This window comes from Belonocnema kinseyi, chromosome 7 (assembly GCF_010883055.1).
Source record: "Belonocnema kinseyi isolate 2016_QV_RU_SX_M_011 chromosome 7, B_treatae_v1, whole genome shotgun sequence".
In the NCBI taxonomy this organism is placed as follows: domain Eukaryota; kingdom Metazoa; phylum Arthropoda; class Insecta; order Hymenoptera; family Cynipidae; genus Belonocnema; species Belonocnema kinseyi.
The window spans coordinates 88,256,695-88,279,506 of NC_046663.1; the positions used below are offsets into that span (position 1 = coordinate 88,256,695).

The 22,812-nt window shown below is 29.6% G+C and overlaps 1 protein-coding gene across 1 annotated transcript in view; it reads right to left on the reverse strand.

The window, feature by feature from the left end:
- Positions 1–3,130: 3,130 nt before the first annotated feature.
- Positions 3,131–22,812, reverse strand: part of LOC117177484 (tyrosine-protein kinase Src42A) — a 34,708-nt gene continuing 15,026 nt past the window's right edge. The window contains exons 2-6 of the mRNA XM_033368211.1: positions 13,051–13,172; positions 12,786–12,949; positions 8,880–9,207; positions 5,470–5,805; positions 3,131–4,144 (exon numbers count right to left, since the gene is read on the reverse strand). Of these exons, the coding sequence (XP_033224102.1) occupies positions 3,936–4,144; positions 5,470–5,805; positions 8,880–9,207; positions 12,786–12,949; positions 13,051–13,172 (1,159 nt within the window). The 3' untranslated portion in view covers positions 3,131–3,935. The remainder of the gene's footprint in view (positions 4,145–5,469; positions 5,806–8,879; positions 9,208–12,785; positions 12,950–13,050; positions 13,173–22,812) is intronic.

Below are 22,812 nucleotides of genomic sequence, written 5' to 3' on the forward strand. Positions count from 1 at the left end.
CACATTTTTCAAAGATTTATAAATACTATGCACAGTTGTTCATAGTACTCAGAAACTCAAGCAATTTATCCCTATTACTTTTTTCTATAAAAAGACAATTATCAGAGTTAGAGCGTTTTCAAAATCCAAAGAAACAAACTAAAATGAACATTTTAAGAGAAACAACGCATGATATGAAAAAAATCAGAAGAAAAACTTTATTTTTATTACTCACGACGATTTATTTCTCAAAAGTAATTGAATTTGGGGAATATATTTTTTCAGTTTTTCGTGATTGTTATTAAAAATACTCATCTGATGAAAAAAACAGAGAATAGAACAAAGTTCCGTATCGTCATTCTCTACAAGTTTATATTTGAACAAATTAATTTTGTGGCTTATACATTATATTTTGTATATCATATTTTTTACCTCGAATCCGCCCACAGTACCATATCTGGCACGCTTCACATGTAAACCGAAAATCACACCGCCGCCTTGTATCATCGAGGTAACATGTCAGAGTGGCCCTCCAGTCAGATTTTTTTTTAAGGCAGTTGAGAAGTCAGGTAACAACCCCTCAACGTTTCACAACGATCTCAAAAAAAAATGTGGCAGATTCGGGTTAATTGAAGTTTATTGTAGAAACTTATATATTACATATAATATAAAAATTAACAGTAAAGTACAAGTCGATACGTTGAAGTGGATTCTAAAAGTATTGCTTGTAAAAATTTCTGATTTTTTTGTTTAAATTTGTAAGCTTCTTCAACAAACTACAAATATTTACAAGATAATTTTAAGTACAGTTTTCCAATATCTCAACTTTTGTGAAATCTTGTATTTTTTCAGACATTTGTAATTTTCTACAATAATTCACGTAAAATTAAGTGTTTTATGACGACAAACACAAAAATTAAAAAAATATTCATCAGAAGTTATAAAAATGTTTGCACTCTACACACTTATACTTCATTATTATTTTTCTACTTTTCTACAAGAAAAAACAAGAAAAAATCAGATATTTATAATTAATTGTAATTTCTTCTTAAATGTTGTAAATTTTCTACAAAAAAAATACATACTTCAACAAAACATTACAGTTGTAGAAACGTTGTACTTTCTTGTAAAATTGTTGTCCACCAGGGATTGTTCAATCCATCAATGAAAACTCAATTTTAATATTCTAATATTACTACACTTTTCTCAAAGACTTCTGTTTTCTCTTTTTTGCCCTTCCCCCCCCCCCCAGATAAAAGGATATTTTATTAATTTTATTTACTATACAAATCCAACTATTTATGTAATTACAAATTTATACAAAAAATTACAATTTTCGCACTATTGTACTTTTTTGGAAAAATAAAATTTACCTGGGCACTTCAAAAAGAAATAAAAAAAAAACTCTTAAATTTTTCCACATCTCCCTAAAAATCGTCGAAAAACTTGCTAAAACTTGCAAAAAATGCGCTAGAAGAAAAAACATCAATTGTAATGAATAATATTCTCGTTTATTATTAATACAGCAATAATTTCGATGACGGTGTTGACAATAATAAACATGATTATTGGATAATAAAAGCAGAAATACTGCTCAATCAAGTAAATCATACAATATTAAAAAAATTTAATTGTCACAGAAGACAATGTGTTCTCCCGATTATGTGTTTGTGTCTTTACTACACAAATGAAGTTAATATATATTTATATAAATGTGTGTATACCTGTCTATACAACACACGTACATTTATAAAGCACGGGTACAAAAGAAGATAGTAAAAACAAAAATGGAAGAGACAATAGAGAAAAGCAGCAAAGCCACGGAAGTGAGACGATACTGAACGTTACAAAGTTAATCTAATCCCTAGATTACTCGATATGTATACAATATAAAATTATACAATTGTTACTATGTAGTTCATAATTGTAGTCTGCGAATTTTTGGAAAATTGATCAAATTCCTTAAAAACAAACATAGTAATTTCGCTACTCTATAATTTCCCATAGATCAATCTCAAACAATTTCTATCACCCCCCCCCCCCCCCCCCCCAATATAAAAATCATTTCTTTCAATTGTGAAAATAATCTTCACATGGTTGAAACACGATTTCGAAATCGATAATATTCTACTCCGAACGGAGCAATCAGTTATTTGTCATGAAACTAATCCCTAAAAATAAGAATGTTTCCTTAACATAAATCTTGTTTTTTTTTGTTTTCATACACGCAGCAGCAAAAGTACTCGCTTAAAAGTAAAGTGTAAAAAATAAACGTGTAAAAATTTAAAACGTGCATAAAAGTTTTCACGTTCCGAACGAAACGAACTTGACAGAGGAGATATTCAAAAATAAAATAGAAGCAAAACTAATGTGACTTGCGTAAAATAACTAGTGGTGAGTAGCGTCAACGAAACGGTACGAATTAGTTATTAATTATCGGTAAAACAATAATAATTAACGTTAGTAGTTTGCACTCGACCAATCCAATTCTTACTTTATTATTATCGTGATGGTTAATAAATCATAGATTGGTCAACATTAATTTAACAACTTATCATGCTCAAATTATTATACGTATTTGTCATCCGTAAAAAAGAAAAAAAATATGCTTAGAACCTATGTGCGGTTACTTGCTTCGAATCGCTACTTCTTCGAATCGCTTAATTGCTTAGAATACTTCGCTACTGTACATTGCGATTTGGTTCGATTAAAATTAAAACTTGTCTTTTTCTGAATTTAACAATAACCGTATCTATCTACTTCTGTGAAAACTTCTCGACGTCCTTTCAAACCGGAGATACATATTTTTTACAAACGTACCGCATTGGAAAATTGAAATCCACCCCAAGTCGCCCTGTGTTTTTTTAACGACTCATTAAATACTTTACAAACTGTAAAATGAAAAGAATACAAAAAGATACTAGTTCTCTATAAATATTTCTCATTCCATATAGAGTTCTAGTTTCGTATAGAGAATTCTAACAGTAACGCTAAAAAAAAAACAAAAACAGAAAATGGAGCGATAGTGGATTAAATATGTCGTTGATGATAATTGATGCCGATACCGTAAGTCTAAAAATCCTTACAAACTTTCGTGAGTTACTCAAGTAAACGAATAATATTTAGTAAACGATTTGTAAATCGTTATTCATTTTAACGAGTCGTAGATTTTCCCTTACTATCTGAAAATTTCGACCACTTAAGACCCTCATCACTAACTTAGCATTTAACGACTCTCTTTCTTACCGTATTAATTATCATTGTACAATTTCTCCTTTGCAATTGTGTTTGCATTAGTAAATGAAGAATTAAAGCTGGCGAACTGACGCAAATCACCAATTTCTTCCAAGCTAATTAGCTTCTAATTATAGTCTTCGTCTCCTTTATTTCATGGACGGACCATTATCTCTCCAATATCTTATCTCGAGATGAAAATTGGTGATTGAACATCGGCCAACTTTGAGAAAAAAGACATTACACCGAAAGTGACTTTGCAAACCTGTCGTCTGGAATTTAAAACCTATTCTTAAACGCTGATTTAATATTGCTTGCAAAGACGAATAGACACCTAATGCGTTACTTTTTAAAATTACCAAAGTACCAACATCCCCGAAGTACCAAAATCTTGGAAGTGTCTCTTGGTAATTATAGACACTTCTAGAATCTTGAATATGGCAGCCAGAATGTGAAAAACGAAAAAGTTACGACGATAAAAAAATAAACAGTACTGCTGTCTACGTCTCATAAAGATATCTCCTTTACAAGCCAAACAGTACTCTCAGATATCACAAACTTCTTGTATTGAGTAAATTGTCGAGTTTAGTTTCTTGACCTGACACCTCTTGCCTCTATCCAGCAAAGGACTTTGACCAACCTGGGCCCGGCTTCGTGGACCGTCTGTACAAATTGTAAACAGGCAAGGGAGTGAACACTGCAGCATCGACAGGAATTGTTACTCAGTAAGCCGACGCTTCCTTGTACTCAGAACCTTCCATGGTGAAGAAGTCTTCCAACTTCCACTGGAGGGTCTCGAAAGTCGGCCTCTTCATCGGGTCCTTGTTCCAGCATTCCAGCATTATGTCATATAAAGTCGCAGGGCAGTTGGGCGGACAAGGCATTCGGTAGCCGTGCTCTACCTGGTGCAAGACTTCGGCATTTGTCATACCTGAAATGGTGGAAAACGTCTATTTTAGAAAGATTTATCGTGGAGTAATTTAACGTACGAGAAGCCAATATTAAGAAGGTAAAAAACAAAGAATAATGTTACTTCAACCAGTTTTTAAAATTAACGCGTTACCTGGAACGTCACATTTTTTACCAACGGTGATGCTAACGTTCTAGAAAAAAGTCTTTTATTTGCATAAATCAATCCAATATTGGATATGTCACGATATGAGACACGTATATTTTCGAATTGAGAAAAAAAATTTTCACGCAAATGCGTATTACAGATTATTAATGTAAAATTCTTTATTAAATTATATCAATTAAAATATAATTATTAAGTTTTAGAGCACTTAAAAAAAAGTCTAAAACTTTGGGAATCTAAAATGACGCATTAAAAATTGATTATCAAGTTTTATGATTTTGTATAGAAAATATAAATTGTTTCTAAGACAAACTATTTAAATTTCCAACAAAACACAATCTTAATTTTTTACTGTTTTTTGTCGAAAATTACGAATTTTTATCAAGACAGCTACGAGTGTTTTGTTGTGAGATTCAGCGTACGGTCCTCTCTCGAACTATGTCCGGAAAAATGGTGACCAAATTTTTGAGACACCTTTGGTCTCCTTATTATTACTCCATGGAATACAATTATGAATTGCCACAACTTTCTACTGACAACATTTTAAAGGTATCCTATAGGGGGATGATCCTCGTCCACCACAAACTGACATAGTATCAATATTAGCAAAATTTCAGAATATACAAATTTAAAAACAGATCATTTTGTGCTTTAAGAAAGTATGGACGAATCGTGTGATGTAATATAATTTAAAATAATATACTGCGACAAAAAATGAATTCCTTAAAATGTCCTCCATTCTACGGAAAATACAAAAACCTAATATTTTCTATTGTCGCTTTCTACGAAAAAAATATTCCGGAGTCTAAGATACATAAAAAATTCATAGATATTTTCGTAGATATTCTTAGAAATGTTCATAGAAATTCGTTAAACTTATCGTGGAAATTTATATCAAATATTTCCACCCGGGAATATAAAGTGCTTCACAATAATTCTAATAAATTCTCACTAATGTTATTATAATTTTTTTTAATTCTGCAATTGTAATAATGTTATTTGTCTTCGTAGAAAAGACAATTTGTATCAATTGGCACATTAAAAGTTTCCCGCTAAGTGCTAAAAAGATTATTAAGACAGGACTTTTTCAAAATTCCATGACTCTGCCAAGTCTTCCAGATCTGGCAGCAACCCTGCTTATGGAGTTTATAATTGAATAAAAAATTAATAAAATTTCTCACCCGGATATGGAATCCTGCCGTATGTGACGAGCTCCGTGAGAAGAATTCCGAACGACCAGACGTCCGATTTAATACTGAACTTGCTGTAATTCGCAGCTTCAGGTGCAGTCCACTTGATCGGGAATCTAGCTCCTATTCTTGCCTCGTACTCATCCTCCTTTATCAGTCTCGCGAGTCCAAAATCAGCAATTTTGACGACAGTACCATCAGCCACGAGGACATTACGTGCAGCCAAGTCCCTATGAATATAATTCTGCGACTCTAAGTAAGCCATACCAGCAGCGATTTGGGCAGACATGTCAATTAACTGCTGCAGAATCAAAACTCTTCCCTTCCCTAGAATTAAAAATCAGTCTCGGTTTAATCTCATGACAGGACTCTTCCAGGTATTTCAGGATAAAAAAAATAAATTATTCCAGGCATACCTAGGATTTTCTCAATAACCTCCTAAATCTGATTTTATGCTAAAACCCGTTTTTGGACGATTTTTAATTTCATCAACGTGAAATAATACGAAGGTAAAATCGAAAATTTATAGAAGTTTCTTATTTTTTCCCGACTTCTTCAACTTTAACAACAATTTAATGATATTTTATTAATCAAATAAATTTTTGCTGTTGGTATCATCAAAATGAGTTCAATTTCTGGTGTAATGAGCTTTTTTGATCAGAACTGGTTGAAAGCTGAGTTATGAAATTTTAAGCAAATTTAGCAGCTGAATTCCTAACTATAGCCAACACTAAAATGAAATTTTCGCTCATTATTCGCTGAAGTAGTAGTCAGTTTTGATAAGTGAAAAATATGGAGTCGTATAAAAAAATGCTCAAACAGGATGGCCGCAGAACATCATTTTCAAAATTCCCCGACTTTCTCTTATCGTTAAGAATCAAAGAACATAATTTTAATCTTGTAAGCTATTTAACATAGAATATTCTATAAACATAATATAAAATTTCAAATTAAAATTAAAAAATATATTTATTTCAATAAAAAATATACTTTTATACAAAAGAAGAAGAGATGAATTTTCGAACAAAAATATTACATTCTAACAAAATAGTCTAATTTTTAACCAAATGATTGGATTAAAAAAAGATCTAAATTTAACCAAAAACCGTTGCATTTTCAACCAAATAATGGAATTTTTAGAAGACTGTTTAATTTTTAACGAAAAAATATGGATTTTGAAATACAAAAGGACAAATTTTTTGTCCAAATAGACGAAGGTTCAATAAAACAGTTGAGCTTTCAACCAAAATTTTTTTGAAATACTTGAATTTTTAACTTAATAATGGAATTTTTTACAAAATAGTTGACTTTTCAACCAAATGTTGGGATTTTCTACTTGCATATATGAATTTGTAAACATATAGTCGAAATTTGAAATAAAAAATATTAAACCTCAACCAAACTGTTATAATTTTAAGGCTAGAGTTGAATTTTCAAACTACGAAAATTAATTCTCAATCATAAGGACGAACATTCAAACAAGAAAAGATAAATTTTCTACCAAAAAAGACGAATTTTTCATAAAATACATAAATTTTTTAATATATCGAGGCGTCCTAACTGTAGGATGCCAACGCAAGCGACACGACTTGACGGTACTTAACCAAAAATTAAAACAATAAAAAACTAACCGAGAAGTTAGCGCTAGAAAGTCTTGCTCGCGTAATTGAGCAAGATGAGACTAGAAGTTGGCCAAAACTAAAAGGTGCTCACTAGCTTCTTCAAATCATGAAAGTTCTATCTCGGGCGATCAAAGAATGAAGGTTGTCACTTCTCGCGTTTAGATTATAAGCGAGAAGTAGCACCTCCATGCTTTTCTCGCCCGAGATAGCACTTTAATGTTTTGATGGAGCGAGCGAGCATCTTCTAGTTTTGGCCAACTTCTAGCTTCATCTTGTTCAATTCCGCGATCTAAAACTTTCTAGTGCTTACTTCTTGGTTAGCTTTTTATTGTTTATATTTTTGGTTAAGTATCATCTAGTCGATCGCGTGCGTTGGCATCCTATCGTTAGGACGCCTCGATATGATTAAACTTTCAACTAAAATTGATAGTTTTTTTAAAACAAATTAGTTAAATTTTCGGTCAAAAAGATTAGCATTCTACCAACAGCCAAATTTTCAACTAAACAAAAAATCAACCAAAAATGGAAAATTTATACTTTCAAGTAAAAAATCAAGTATAAGAAAATAAAACAAATTTTGAACAAAATAGTTAACTTTTTAACCAGAGATGAATTTTCAAACAAAAAGATCAATTTTAACGAAGTGGTTTAACTTTTAGACAAGTAGTTGAATTTTCAATTCGAAAAAATCAATTTTTAGTATGAATCTTATACAGAAAACATGAGTTTTTAACAAACTGGTTCAACCTTCAACCAATTAATTGAATTTTCTACCAAAAAGAGGAATTCGCAACGACTAATGTAATAGTAGATATTTATAGTTCAACCAAAAAGCATGATTATTGAACAAAATTATTGAATTTGCAACTAAAAATATAAAAATTCTTAACTAAAAATTGCATGGTCAGGAGGATGTAACTGGAAAAAAAAAATAGAAATACAAGGCAACTAAATTACCAACAAGAATATTATATCAGTAGAGTGACCGCAAACTTCATTTTAAAAATTCCCAAACTTCTCCTTGATCACTTGTTGATTTTTCCTGACCATTAATATTCGAAGACCAGAATTTTAATCTTATAACATTTTTTACACAAATTTTTTATAAATGGAATAAAACTATATCAAATCGAAGTTTCAAATTTATCATCCTTTACAGTTATTCAAAGTGCCTTTTATAGATATTCCCCAACTTTTGCAAGGTTTTTTTCAAAATCCTTTAATTCTCTTGACCAATGAAATTCCCTGAATTTTCCCTGATTTCCGGGGTTTCCCTGACCTACGGGCACTCAGCACATATAGTGCTGGATCACTCTCTCGAACTTCAAGCAATTCTCATTAATAAAAGCGGAATTCAACTTACTTTCAATATATTAAAACAAAAAATTATTAGATTTTAAAAATGGCATTAAATTGATGTGACAGTAGAAAAAAAACAGGAATAAAGGATATGCTCTAAATTTATTCGATTGTAACTTTGTGATTTTTCACCGTTATAAAATAAACAATCTATTGTTAAAAATATGTGATCTTCTACTATCAAACAAAACAAAAATTTAGAAATTAAATACAAAAGACGGAGTTATAAATGATTATATACATGAAACTATTTTTTCTTTAAGGAAATACAAATTATAGGACCATTAGTAAAATTAAAAGACGTTTTTTAGGGTTTTCCAGGTAAATAAAAGCAATGACTTGTCCAGGTTTTCAATGGTTTTCAGGACATTAGACACCCTGTCTCTGAATTTACTAAAAGTGATTTCAGTTTTAAATTACCTTGTAAATATTCCAGAAGACTTCCATTTCTCATCAGTTCAGTAATGATGTAAATCGGTTCCTCCATCGTGCAAACTGCATAAAGTTGAATCAGTTTTGCGTGCCTGAGCTTCTTCATGATTTGCGCCTCGGCCAGGAAATCTTTAGGATCCATGGTTCCTGGCTTGAGTGTTTTTATGGCCACGGGTGTGGTGTTGTTCCAGAGACCTTCCCAGACTTCTCCAAACTGACCCTGGCCCAATTTGCGAACAAACTTCAATGATGATCTGTCGATTTCCCATTGGTCCCGTGTGCGGTGACTGAGACCCTCAGTTACGGGTTTCTCAACCTACGAACAAAACCACACGATCGCCAGTCAATTGCTGTTAACTTTCAATAAAATTGAATCCATATTACAAATAGATAGAGTGAACATGAATCGAAGTCGAAAGCTACGTCTTAATGATTCATCAGCCATTATTTCCCAAATGGTTATATCACCCACTGATTAATCAAAAGCTTAGAATCCTAAATAATCAAACAGAAATTTTAACTTAATTTGTTACATATTTTGCGTGGAAACCATTTAAAAAATATCCACTGGTGTAGATCATTCGTAAACTGGAGCAGATGAACTAACATAAGCTGCGAAATTGTAACGAAATGAAATGACGATGGCAATAAAACCGATTTAATTTTTTTGAGAACAATGCCTCTAAAATAACGAAATAAAATAAAACTACCCACATAGTTAATATTTAAATTCTGAGAGATCGAAGTTGAAACGATTCAATAAAATAAAATTTAAAAATCCTTAACCTAGATCTATATAACAGGGATCACAGCGTTTCATTAATTCAATGTTAGGTCTAAAAAAAGAGCTTTAAAAAATCTGTTGAACACTTCACTTTCTACTGACAAAAATATCTCCGAAAAAGTCTCATGAAGATGAAAGATTTAAAATGAGATAAAAAACAGAATTAAAAAATGTTCGTTTTTCATTTTTAGACACATGTGTTTTTATCAGTATATAAATTTTGATTCCTCATTCTCATAAACTTTGTTCACTTATATGCGAAATAAAATAAAATTAATAGAACCCAATAAGAAAATACAATTATTCTTGGTTAAAAGTTCATTCTTTGTGGTTGAAAAGTCTACTATTATGTTTTTTATGGGAATTTATGTTTTTTGGTAAAAAATTATAATATTTTATAGAAGGTTTAATTATTTTGATCAAAAATCCACATTTTAGTTAAAAAGTCATCCTTTTGGGTTGAAAATTAATTTCTTTTGTTGAAATTGTATATTTTCGCGTTGAGAATTAAACATTTTTGTAGCAAATTCGTCTTTTTTGCTTGAAAATTCAACAATTTCGTTTATATTTTTTCTCATTCATTTCAGAAAAATATGTTTTGGTTGAAAAATAAACTATTTGATTTAAAAGTAGTTTTTGGATGAATTCAACTGTTTGTATTTTAACTAATTTTTTTTTTGTTAGAATATCAAATATCACATTTTACATGGAGAATTCATCTTAATGGTCACAAATTTTATTAATAGATTAAAAATTTAATTATTTTGTTGAAAAATCATCAATAAAAAAAACATCCTTTTTGGTTGAACTTCAACTGTCTGTAGAAAAATCTTCTTTTTGTCTTGAATATTCATTATTTTGGTAGAAGATTCATAAGTTTAGATTAAAATTCATCATTTTAGTTGAATGTGTAAATATTTGGTTGAAAATTGAAGTGTCTTCAAAACATTCATCTTTACGACTTGAAAATTCAACAATTTTGTTGAAGTCTTACGTTAGTTGAAAATTCAATTTTTTTGCTGAGAATTCACCAATTTTCGTGAAAAATCTCCTTAGTTCTCCTGTTTTTAAAGCATTTTTGTATGTGAAATCTGGAGTTATTAGAGAATTTTTTTAATTTACGGAGAAAAAAGGGAATTAGGTAAAACAGGGGACAGACTGTGATCCCTGATATAAAATGTAACAACAATTTCATTGCTACCCACACTATTTACATCTAAAACTATGAAATAAACTCTTCTACTTTTTGAGCTCTTGAATTCTAGAAAGCGTGAGTAACAGTTTGCTTCTTTTTCCGTGCCTTATATAAAACTAACGATAGAGAAATTACATTTTTATCGAGCAAAATGCAACTAGATATCTAAAAACTAGCATACGGATACAAGAAACCAGGTAAAATGTCTAAAAAATCTTCATAATTAACAACAATTGTTAGACTATCTTATTTCTTGATTTATTTGTCAGTCATGTACAAACTTTTAAAAAATGCAGACCTACTTTAGATTAATTCAAATCATTTCAAATCACTAGACAATTCTAGTAGCACCATTTCCTTAATTTAATTTAATAAATACTTTTTAAAACAATTTCTTTAGTATAAATATTAAATAAGTATACATTTCTTCAATATAAATGTTCCCAGTATACCTCTTCTCGAGATAAATATACAACAGTTATATCCGAGTCTTACAAGTTTCTTTCAGTCCTTTGGTACAGCCTGTGGGTATCGATTTACCCATAAAACTCTCATAAAAAGTGGCGAGCTTGAGTAACGGAACTACGTTTGACGGGAAAAAATTCTTTGGAAAAATTAAAAAAAAAAAAAATCTAGAAACTTTACAGCAATATTGACACGTTCTGCAAAACTATAATTAAATATTATGCAGAGAAACTTGATTGTCAACAAAAAAGAGCAGACTTTAAAAATATAATTTTCATTGGACGAATTCTATTTTTGATCTCAATTCTTTTCAATCTAATTCCTTTATCATTTGATTTTTTATCTTAGGAACTACCTGGTTACTAAAACGAATATTTAAATGCTGACATTTCTAACAAAGACAGATCTCAAGAAGATTTTATATATTGATAGTACATCAAGCTTTAAATTTAATTGAATGTTTTTAAGAGATGAGTCATTTATTAATTTTAATTTGTCAATGAAAAATGCTCGAAATCTGCCTCGTACAAGAGAAATGAGTCTAAAAAAGCTGGTATGGTTGTAACACGGCAATGAAAAATGGTTTGAGAGACAAACGTTTCAGACTTTAAAACTGAAACTAATATCTCTGAAACATTATTCCGTATAAAACAGGCTTGTGCTATGTGGAGATCGAGAAGATGACAAGTCGTGTATGTATGTTCAGTGGCGATTTATTTATTATGATTGGGACATTCAATTTACCAAGAAAATCCAGCGGGAGTTAGGGTAAGCAAAAACAGAGAAACAACATAGTCTATTTCAGACAAAAAATTTGGCGAAATTCGTCAGACTAACATCGAGTCACCACTGTCTTTCATTTTTAATTCGAAAAAAAGATTCCAAATAATTTATGTACAAAAAAATTGTACTAAAAAAATACGTCAATGCACAAGGAATTTATTTACAGAATAAATTTTAATAGACAAAAACTTTTCTACTTCATAGACCTTTTTGTCCAAACATTTACTTTTGAGCAAAGTCCAACCTGGAGTTTAGACAGTGCTGTAGCAATTCAAAATATCTCGTAAAATAAAAATGTCAAACCTCTGTGTCCTTATTTTCAAAAAAGAAGCTGCAAACAATCAATCTGGTTCGCAGACGACAATTATGGTAACATGCAATTGGCATTTGGTCAATTTACTACAAAATTCAAGGGATTTCTTTAATTTGAAATCAACTCAGATCTTCTTTATACTCGCTTTCACAATAAATAAATAAAATACTGATTTTAAAAAAAGTCAAAGAAATCCCCTGTAAAATTTATACCTAATCAAAGCGGCATGTCAGGTCCTTTTGTTATTGTTTTCATAGTAAAAAATTCTTTCACATGCAACAAGCTGTCTAAACTCCACTCAGACCAAATTTTATCACAGGGTGGCTTTTCAAGAAAGAAATTTAACTCGCTTACCTGTACACAGGGTTTGCACAAATTGACACAAAGTCCATCGGCGTCTTTACTGTAATGCTCGACGAGATCCTGCAGGTTTCTGAAGGTCGTTCGTCTCGCAATGAAAAATCCTCCCTCATCCAATTGTCTTATACGGTAGTGTTTCACGGTGTCTCCGTCTCTCACTTAAATAACATAAAATAAATTCAATTTAGAATTGGTCCTTTACTAAATAATACTAGATACTCAAATTAAACTTGGAAATTGGATCAAAACTTTTATTTACCTGAAAGAGAGTAATCATTGTGTCGACTTTCTGAATCTCGAATAAGGAAAGCTCCATGTGCATTTTCAGACAGGAGGAGCTTTTTCTCTGCTTCGATTCTTTTAATTTTTCTGAAGTACCACCTGCATAAATAAATAAAAAAATAAATCAGAGGAGTTTGCTATTGAAGTTGGAGAATTAAAAAAAAATCTGTTTCGGGTCTTACAATTAAGAGATATTAGTCTAATTACGATGCTTAACAACCAAGATTAGCGGCAACGAATCGCAGTCAAGTACAAAAAAAGCTATCAAGAATTCTTATTTCGAATAATCATGTATTGTGGACCTTTTTTTGGATTTACGGCGTAGTCAGGGTGATATACAAATAAATTAAACTGCAAAATTTAATTTTTCTTACATTAAACAGTTCAGCGATTTCTAGATAAAAAATATAAAATCACGCTATTATTTGTAATGCTCTAAATTAAAAATAATCTGCCCTTTCGATTTATCCAGATAAAAATATTTAAAATAAAGCGTTTCCCTTTTCCAATTCAGTAGAAAACTGAAAATAAAAAGCTCCTACATTTCATCTAAATGTTCCAAATAAAAATGCAGCCTCTTAAAATTCAGAATATCAATTAATAACCAAAATTTCTTCTCTCGCAAGTCGATAAAAATGTTAAAAACAAGAGAGTTCTACTTGCAATTCGAAAAAATATTAAATACCAACATTTCTTCTCTTTATTTTCAAATTAGAATTTTCAAATTCAAACATTTTTTGTACGTAAATCCTGTTAGGTTAGTTTTATTTTTAGCATTAACTTAATTAAGTCATCAAATTCAAATTGAAATTTTACGATTCAAGTTTTTCTGTTTGCAATAATCAAGGTTTTAAATTCTCAAACTTAAAATATTTGATTAACAATTGTTTATCTTTAATAAACAGTCAAATATTGCTAAATATTTTAACAAATTCCTTTTTCAAAATTAAAGATTTTTTATTGATTGTGTTAAAAATGGAGTATTTTAGAATGAAAACTTTAGTTTGAAAAATTGAACAAAAGCCTTTAATTGCGAATCTATTAACTTGAAACTATTTTTAAATTGAAAATAGTTTGTAAAGTCTCAATCGGAAGTTTAAATTTCTTTAAATAATAAGGCTTTCTAATTGAATAAGTTCAATTTTCAACGTTAAAATCTGCAAATTATTTAATTTTGAACACATTCAGAAAACTCTTGTAAAATCAATTATTTGTCAATTTTTAACAAACTAATTACAGTTAAATTTTAAAAATCAATAATTTATATATTTATTTTCAAATTGTTTAAATTGAAATTGTAAACAATAAAAATTATATTAAGTAAACAATTGAACATAAAATTGTAAAAAAGTTGAAATCGAACTTAAGGATTATTCACTAAATACGTAACGCATTTTTCTGTTATTTAAATAAAGATGAGAATATAATTTCCGTGAAATGAATAGTGATACAGCGATAAGGAAAAAAGAAAAACGCGTTACGTAGTTTGTAAATGATCCCTTAGTCTAAATTACACTATATTATGTGATTTAAAATCTGTGTTGCTTCAAGTAATTGGATATAGATTTTTCAAAATTTGTGAAATTACCGGTCAAAAAGTAAATTAACTGTCAATTCCTGGTCATAACAAATTTCCGAATATTTCCCGCTCCAGAGAACACATTGTTTAAATGTGATTTTACGTTAATGCCTTAAGAATTGTACAAATTAAACCGAAACCCCCATAAAAACAACTAGTCTTTAATCTGTGCACTGCTCATCTCTGCAACCTAATCTACCCAAACGATGGTGTAAAAACTGAAAATTAAAAAATTGCATAAAAGGTAAAATTTTTTTAAATATTCAAGATATGGAAAATTCTTGGAATATATATCGAGAATATGTTGCCACAAACTTCTTATTCACATTTGGTGTTAGCCGGTTAGATAGATTAATTTATAGAGGTGAGCACAGGTGAAACAATTCATATTAATATTTATTTAAACTTTAATTTAATAAGTATCAGTATAAGTTCGGTGAACCTAGCCAGCCTTTCAATTTTGTATCGAAGTTGAGGATTCCTATCCAAAATGCAATTACGGTCTTCATTAATCAAAAGAATAAAACGAAATTATTTTTCTCTTAATTAGTGAAGACCGTAAGACCTACAAAAATTCTTACTCATATTTACATTGACCGGAAAATATCTCCAATGTAAAAAGTCTGCCGCATAAAACTGCGTGAATTTTGAAATCAAAGTTGGCTAAGTAATTTGGAAAAAATATTGACAATAAAATAAATTTTAAAAGTTTTTTTATTAAGTAACTTATAGGAATTCTTAAAATCAATCTCCCATACCTAACAATTTTGCAAAAATCATTTTGCTTATACATTCAATCCCGCAAAGTTTTATAATGTCAAAAATGGGTTTTCAAATTATATATATTTTTGTTTAAATATAGGGTACTTTATAAAAAAGGTTCTTAATATATTTTATTATGAATATTTTGTTATGAATTACTTGGCGAACTTTTATATCAAATGTGCATGTAATAATTGGTTGATTTTTTGCATTACAACTATTTCGGTGGGTTTTTAAAGCTTTTAAATTTAAATATTTTCTAATTCCCTTATATATAAACTAAAATTACAGAGCCTCTAGATTCTTTCCATTTCATAATTAGAGAATATTCAAAGTTTTGAAGGGTGAATGAAAAGGAAAAATTTAAAAATTAAAGAGACTAATTTTTAAGTAAATATTGTTTAATTGATACTAATTAAATAATTTTTTAAAGAGAATCGTTCTGACTTGAGTAGGTAACGTCTCTGCTAGGTCAACAATATTTCTTTGAGTGCGATACATCTTTAAATTGCAAATCAGTTCTCTAACAGGCATACTTAACTGTAAATCTCAAATGTGACTTGCATTTAATAAGTATAAGTTTTATAAGGTCTCTTTGAGTCGACGGCCTTGTGCTTTCAATTTTAATGATTTGTTTCTTTGTCGTATTATAATGAAGACTCAAAAAGGTCAGAAAATTCAGTCGAAAAAAGTTACTCATGAAGAAGAGACTACCAGCAATGTATAGAATTCATAATTTATTCACTCAAAAAATGTCTCGTTAAATGAACCAGAATTCTTGTTAAATATGCCCTTACTATTTTGTCTGGTTAAAGTAACCAGAATTCTGGTTAAATTTATCATAAAATCTGGTTAATGTAACCAGATTTCTGGTTACTCTAACCAGAAAAAATAGTAAGAGCATATTTAACCAGAATTCTGGTTGATGTAACCAAACATTTTTTGAGTGTTGCATTAAATTCAGACCTAAGTCTCTGTTCAGGCATCAAAAATAATGTAAACAGTGTCCTAAATTAAAAAAAAAAATAGTGTCAAAAAAGTGTCATAAAATTTTTTAAGTATTAAACTTACGAGTAGTCAGAACTACAATGTTTATTTAAAATGTTATTCGTCAGTCTATAAATTCTTGATATTCCTGTTCATTTACTCCTATCTTTTCCCTCTTTTCTCGTTTTTACATTCTCATTCTAGAGGAGTCACGTTAGACGTTAAGAATAAAAAACTAGGAAACCCGGCGGCGTTCCACCGATTTGAATGAAATCTTTTGCATTGTGCTGCTAAGGATGTGTAATCAATAGTTTAAAAAAATTTTACCGCTAATTGTTATTTATTTATTTAAACAACGATATCCGTAAAATCGTTTTTAAAGTCACCTTTAATTACCTTTTGAGTAATCAACCCTCAAAGTAGGGGGCGAGTTTCACTTCGTGGGTGGTACGCTCCTTCCATGGCTCATATCATAAAACAAGATGGTTTTTTGAGGAAAATGTACAAGACTTAAATTGTAGAACGGAGAATTCTGCATAACTTCAGTTATACACACTTTTGTCCAAAAAGGACTCCCTTTCGACATATGAGCTGCGGAAGGAGCGTACCACCCGCGAAGTGAAACTAAACACCTTTAAGCACATTTTATAGCACTATTTTTCTGAAAAAAATTATTTGTTTTCGATGCACACTTTCCAAGATAAATATCAAAATGAATTTTATGGGGGTGTTTTGCTCTATTTAAGGGTGGTTTCACCCATCATTTCAAGGCCAACTTACCTTATGTTATCTATCAATACCTTAAGAAATTAATTAATTAAATTTTTTGTAAAACGACACAAGGTATCCACTAGAATTAAAAGACAAATATTTCATTTGATATAAGTATCAATAATTTATTTTTTTATAAATGTTTAAAAAAATTGGCCGGTATTTTGAATTATTTTCATCCCTAAATTTATAATTAGCCACCCCTTGATACATAAATGCAGTATTTTCGATGGATTTAGGACTGTATTTGTTCCAGTTATTCAACTTTAAAAACGATTTTACGGAAATATTTGTTTAAACAAATAAATAACAATTAGCGGAAATTTTTTAAAACTTTGCATTACACATCTTTACCAACACAATGCAAGAGATTTCATTCAAATCGGTGGAACGCCGCCGGGTTTCCTTGTTTAAACCTTAGTTGACTCTTCTATTCTTATGAGTATAATGTAATCGTTCAAATGTTGATCTCTCGTTTTTAACGGATCTTTATGTTTCGGTACGCACAGAGTCCTAAAATCATAAAATTTAGTCGGAGTCTGTATGGATATTTATGGTTACCTAAATATTGTGGCCACGCTAACTTTTGAAGGATTTGTCCAATCGAGTCAGCCTTCGATACATTTTCTCTTAACCAGATATTTCTAACCAAAATTAACAACTTAGAGCATTTTCAAAATTTGAAAATTTTTTTGCTTAAAATTTTAGAAAAATTTTGCCAAAGTTTCTTATAGATGGGCAGAATACTTGCACAGATTTTATATGACAGATGACAGATTAGGAAATTTCATTCAAAGTTTTCACTAGATATAAAATATATTTAAAAACTAACTCAGTTAAATTTTTGGATTAAACCAAAATTCAAAGTTATATAATTTTCAAAAAGCCAGGAGAAGAAAAACTTTGCTTTTTGAAAGCCCTACAGGAATACGATAACAACTTTTTTAATTTGGTCGAGAAGTTGAACATTCCAAATTTGATCGTACCAAAAATAATGAAAAATTCAAAAATTCAATTTTTTGGGCAAACTATGCAAGATGCGAAAAAAATGAAAAAGGTCAAATTGCGCACCCTGGAAAGAACTACAAATTTATAAGGAATCACTTTTCGATATCAAAAATATTACCAATTTTCGTTTTTAAGAGATCCATAAGTTCAAAAAATTATTTTTAGTAGATTTTAGCAAGACTTACAAATTATCTTGATGAACTTTTTCAATTGGACACAAATTGAAAATGTTCTAGATACACACTGAAGTACACACTGAAGCTTATACGAACAGAATGAAAGCCTACATTTCAATGTCTCTATTTAGCAAAATTCGTAGTTTTGTACACGATTGGAAACCGAAATATTTCTTTTTATTCAAATCAATCACCGTGAAAGCATTAAATCTACTATTACATTCTCATTGTGACACTCGCACTCATTAATTAGGTTATAGAGTGAATTCTCTTTAAAAAATAAAGTGATGTAGACAAAATTGAACAGTATATAAAAAGACGATATGTTTTTAAATATAATCATAATAAACGAACACATTAGTTTTTTTTAATTGATTACATTTAGTAGATTTAAGTTAAAATATTGATGACTATTTTTGCAACTATCTTGTCAGAAAGTCAGACTTCTTAGTTGAAAATTTGTCTTTTTCCTTAAAAATTCAACAAATTGATTGAAATTTTTTTTCTTCCATAGTTAAAAAAATTTTTATTTGCTGAAAATTCAACTACATATTTTATTTAACATTCATCTTTTTGTTTTCAAAAGTTATCTCTTTATGTAGAAATTCCACCTTTTTAGTTAAAAATGCAACTGTATCGTTAAACATCAATCTGTTTTGGTAGAAAATTAATTTTTACATTCTCATCTAATGAGAAGGTATTGGTTCTATGTAAAATTTCACTTTGTCGGTTTTCATAAAATCTTCACGTTTTGAGACCCACTGAGTCAGAAAAAACGATTTTTACGAAGGTGTTTGTCTGTCTGTCTGTAGTCTGTATTCTGTAGGCACGATAACTTTTAAAAAAATTGATCAGATTGGATTCTGCTTTGGCACACTTTTTTAAGGCTTAAAAAAAAAGAACAAGTTCGTGAACCAGCTACTTTGGATCAAAATTCAAAAAGTGAGCACGTTTTCAAAATTTTTGAGACCACAATTTTTTCAAGATTTCAAAATTCTATGAACGGTTATTCATAGTACGCAGAATCCCAAATAATTTGTCCTAATGACTTTTTTCTATAAAAAGGAAATCATCAGAGTTAGAGCACTTTCAAAATCCAAAAAAAAAACTAAAATGAACATTTGAAGCCAAACAACGGATGCTATGAAAAAAGGTCAAGAGAAGAAAAACGTTGATTTTTGAAAGCCCTAAAAGGTGGCCATAACAACTTTTTTGATTTGGTCGAAAAGTTGAAAATTAAAAATTTGATCGTACCTCAACTTTTTGAAACCACATTTTTTCAAGATTTCAAAATTCTATGAACGGTTATTCATAGTACTCAGAAACTTAAGCAATTTATCCTAATAACTTTTTTCTGTAAAAAGTAAATTATCAGAGTTAGAGCATTTTCAAAAACCAAAATAAAAAAAACACTAAAATGAACATTTTAAGCCAAACAACGCATGATATGAAAAAAAGTCAAGAGAAGAAAAAAGTTGATTTTTGAAAGCCCTACAAGATTATCATAACAACTTTTCCCATTTGGACGAAAAGTTGAAAATTAAAAGTTTCATCATACCAAACATCTTTAAAACCACATTTTTTCAAGATTTTAAAATTCTATGTGCTGTTATTTATAGTACTCAGAAACTCAAACAATTTATTCTTATGACTTTTTTCTATTAAAAGAAAATTAAAAGAATTAAAGCATTTTTAAAATCCAAAAAAAAACTAAAATGAACATTTTAAGCCAAACAACGCATGATATGAACAAAAGTCAAGAGAAAAAAAACGTTAATTTTTGAAAGCCCTAAAAAATTATAATAACAAATTTTTTTATTTGGTCGAAAATTTGGAACTTTATCGTACAAAAAATAATTAAAAATCCAAGAAGTCCGTTTTTTGGTCAAACTATGCAAGATACGAAAAAATTGAATAAACTAAAATTACGCGCCCTAAAAAGATCTACACATTTTTTAACCATCACTTTTCGATAGGACGCGTAGTTTTTGTTTTCAGTCGTAAAAAATAATATTAAAAATTAAAAATAAATTAGATTTTTGGACTAACGACATAAGCTACAAAAAAAACTTGTTTATCCAAAAAAAGGCTACAATTTCTTATTATTAATGTTTTACAGGATGCGAAGTTTTTGTTTATTTGTAAATGAATCAAACTAAAAAGATTAATTTTTTTACAAACAATGCAAGCTATGAAAAAAATAAATAGACTCATTCAAGTTTTTCATGAATAATTTTTTAGAGGACACTTAGTTTTTTCTTTAATCGTAATATATAACCTTTAAAATAAAAAAAAAATAATTATTTTAATACATTTTTTTTAATAAATATTTTTTGTAAAACGACACAAGGTATCCACTAGAATTAAAAGACAAAAGTTGTTCACCCAAGAAGATCTATAAATTTGCTATTAATCATTCTTAAATAGGACGAGTAGATTTTCTTTTAATCGTAAAAACTAAAATTGAAAATAAAAAAATTAAATTTTTAGAATACATTTTTGGAAAAAGGACACGAAAGACGAAACAAATTTTAAAAAAAAGTTTCTTTAACCAAAAATATCTAGAAGTTTGTTATAAAATCTGATTAAAAAATATATATAGTAAACAAAAATCTGCCCGCTTTGCGAGCACGTTCTTATAGCGATCTGTGTGCGTGGCTAGCAAGTTTGAACGCGCATGTGGCGCGCGATTATTGACTCTCGCGCTTCACGCTCGATGATGCATTCACCTCGCGATACACGCTCAGTCTTTATGTTTACCCTACATTTGTGCGCAATTTTAAAAAAATTAAAGGTCAAAACATCGATAACTTCTATTTGGAGACTGAGAATCCTCTTTTGTCGAACCTCCTTTAGCTTTAACGAACACATTCACATTATGTATCTCGTACTTCGCATTCGATTTTGTCGAAAGTGCAAACTTTTTTGCATTATTACATTCTCATCAGAAAAGGTATTAGATTTGGCCAAACAACGCATGATAAGAAAACAAGTCTGGAGAAGAAAAACATTGCTTTTTGAAAGCCCTAGAGGACTACAATAACACATTTTTAATTTTGTCGAGAAGTTGAACATTCCTAATTTGATCGTACCAAAAATATTGAAAAATTCAAAAATTCAATTTTTTGGTCAAACTATGCAAGATACGAAAAAAAAAAAATGAAAAAGCTCAAATTGCGCGCCCTGGAAAGAACTACAAATTTATAAGGAATCACTTTTCGATATAAGCTACGAAAAAAATAAGACAAAAATTGTTCATCCACCCAACCAAACTTACGGCTCAGAACAAAGGATGATACGTGGTTCGAAATTTCAGAAAAAGACTTCACGTAATTTATACACGGCCCGTAATCAGCCATTGACACAATATAAGAAAAAGTAAATAGGACACTAGCTGACAATTGCGAGGAAATAGTGTCTTTGGTACACTGAAAAAAATAATTCTTAGCACCAAGTAAATGCATTTACTTGAATCCTATTTCGTAGCATCAAGAAAATATTCTTTAACAGAAGTAACTTTTATTTAAACCAGGCATATATCTTTTGTTGATCTAAAAAAATGAATTCGTGGGCTGTACTTTCTTTATTGAAATACATATTTCTTACATTTAAGAAAATGATTTCCTTAACCCTCTACCGCCCACAATGACATATATGTAATGTTTGGAAGACTTGAGTTTTTTTAAAATATGACTTTGAGACGAACAGCAATTTTTAACGCAAGGATTTTCATGAAAGTCAGGACGGTAATGAGCTAGAATTTTAGTTTTGTAAATACTCCGCCATAGGAATAATATGCCTAAATATCTCAAAATTCAGAAAAAAAGAAAGTTTTAAGGGCGGTAGTTGGTTAATTCAAAAGGTCTAGATTCATTGAAATGTCATTTGTCGTTCAAAGAAATATATATTTGATTCAGAGTTCGATTCTTTGAACTGGTTCGGGACACATTTGAATCAATAATTTTTCCATACTTGAAAGAAGAATTTAGGTTTATTTAAATCAAAGAAATAATAATTTAATTCAAAATAATATTAATTAAATTACAGTATATACTTTTTTGTCACAAAGGGTTCATGAATTTATAGCAATGGAGCATTTATTTAGATGAAAAAGGTATTGTGTTTACATAAATTCTTATTTCTTCAGTGGAAGAAAATATTTAATTTGATTAATAGAATTAAATTATTCAAAACAAATAAACATTTATTCCAACGAAGTAATCATTTTTTTAAGTCATAAACTTATTAATTTGGCGTCATTTGTTTTCAAGTGAATACTTCTTTAGATTAAAGAAATACATTGTTAAATTAAATATCCATGTTTCTGATTTGAAGAAATATTTCTTTGGCATTTATGGCGAGGTTTAAATACCATTTTCCGCCTTAAAATTATCTTGTCACGTTAGCGTCGTGGTCAACGCTGTGGACTTCACACTCGACGTACCCAAGTTCAATT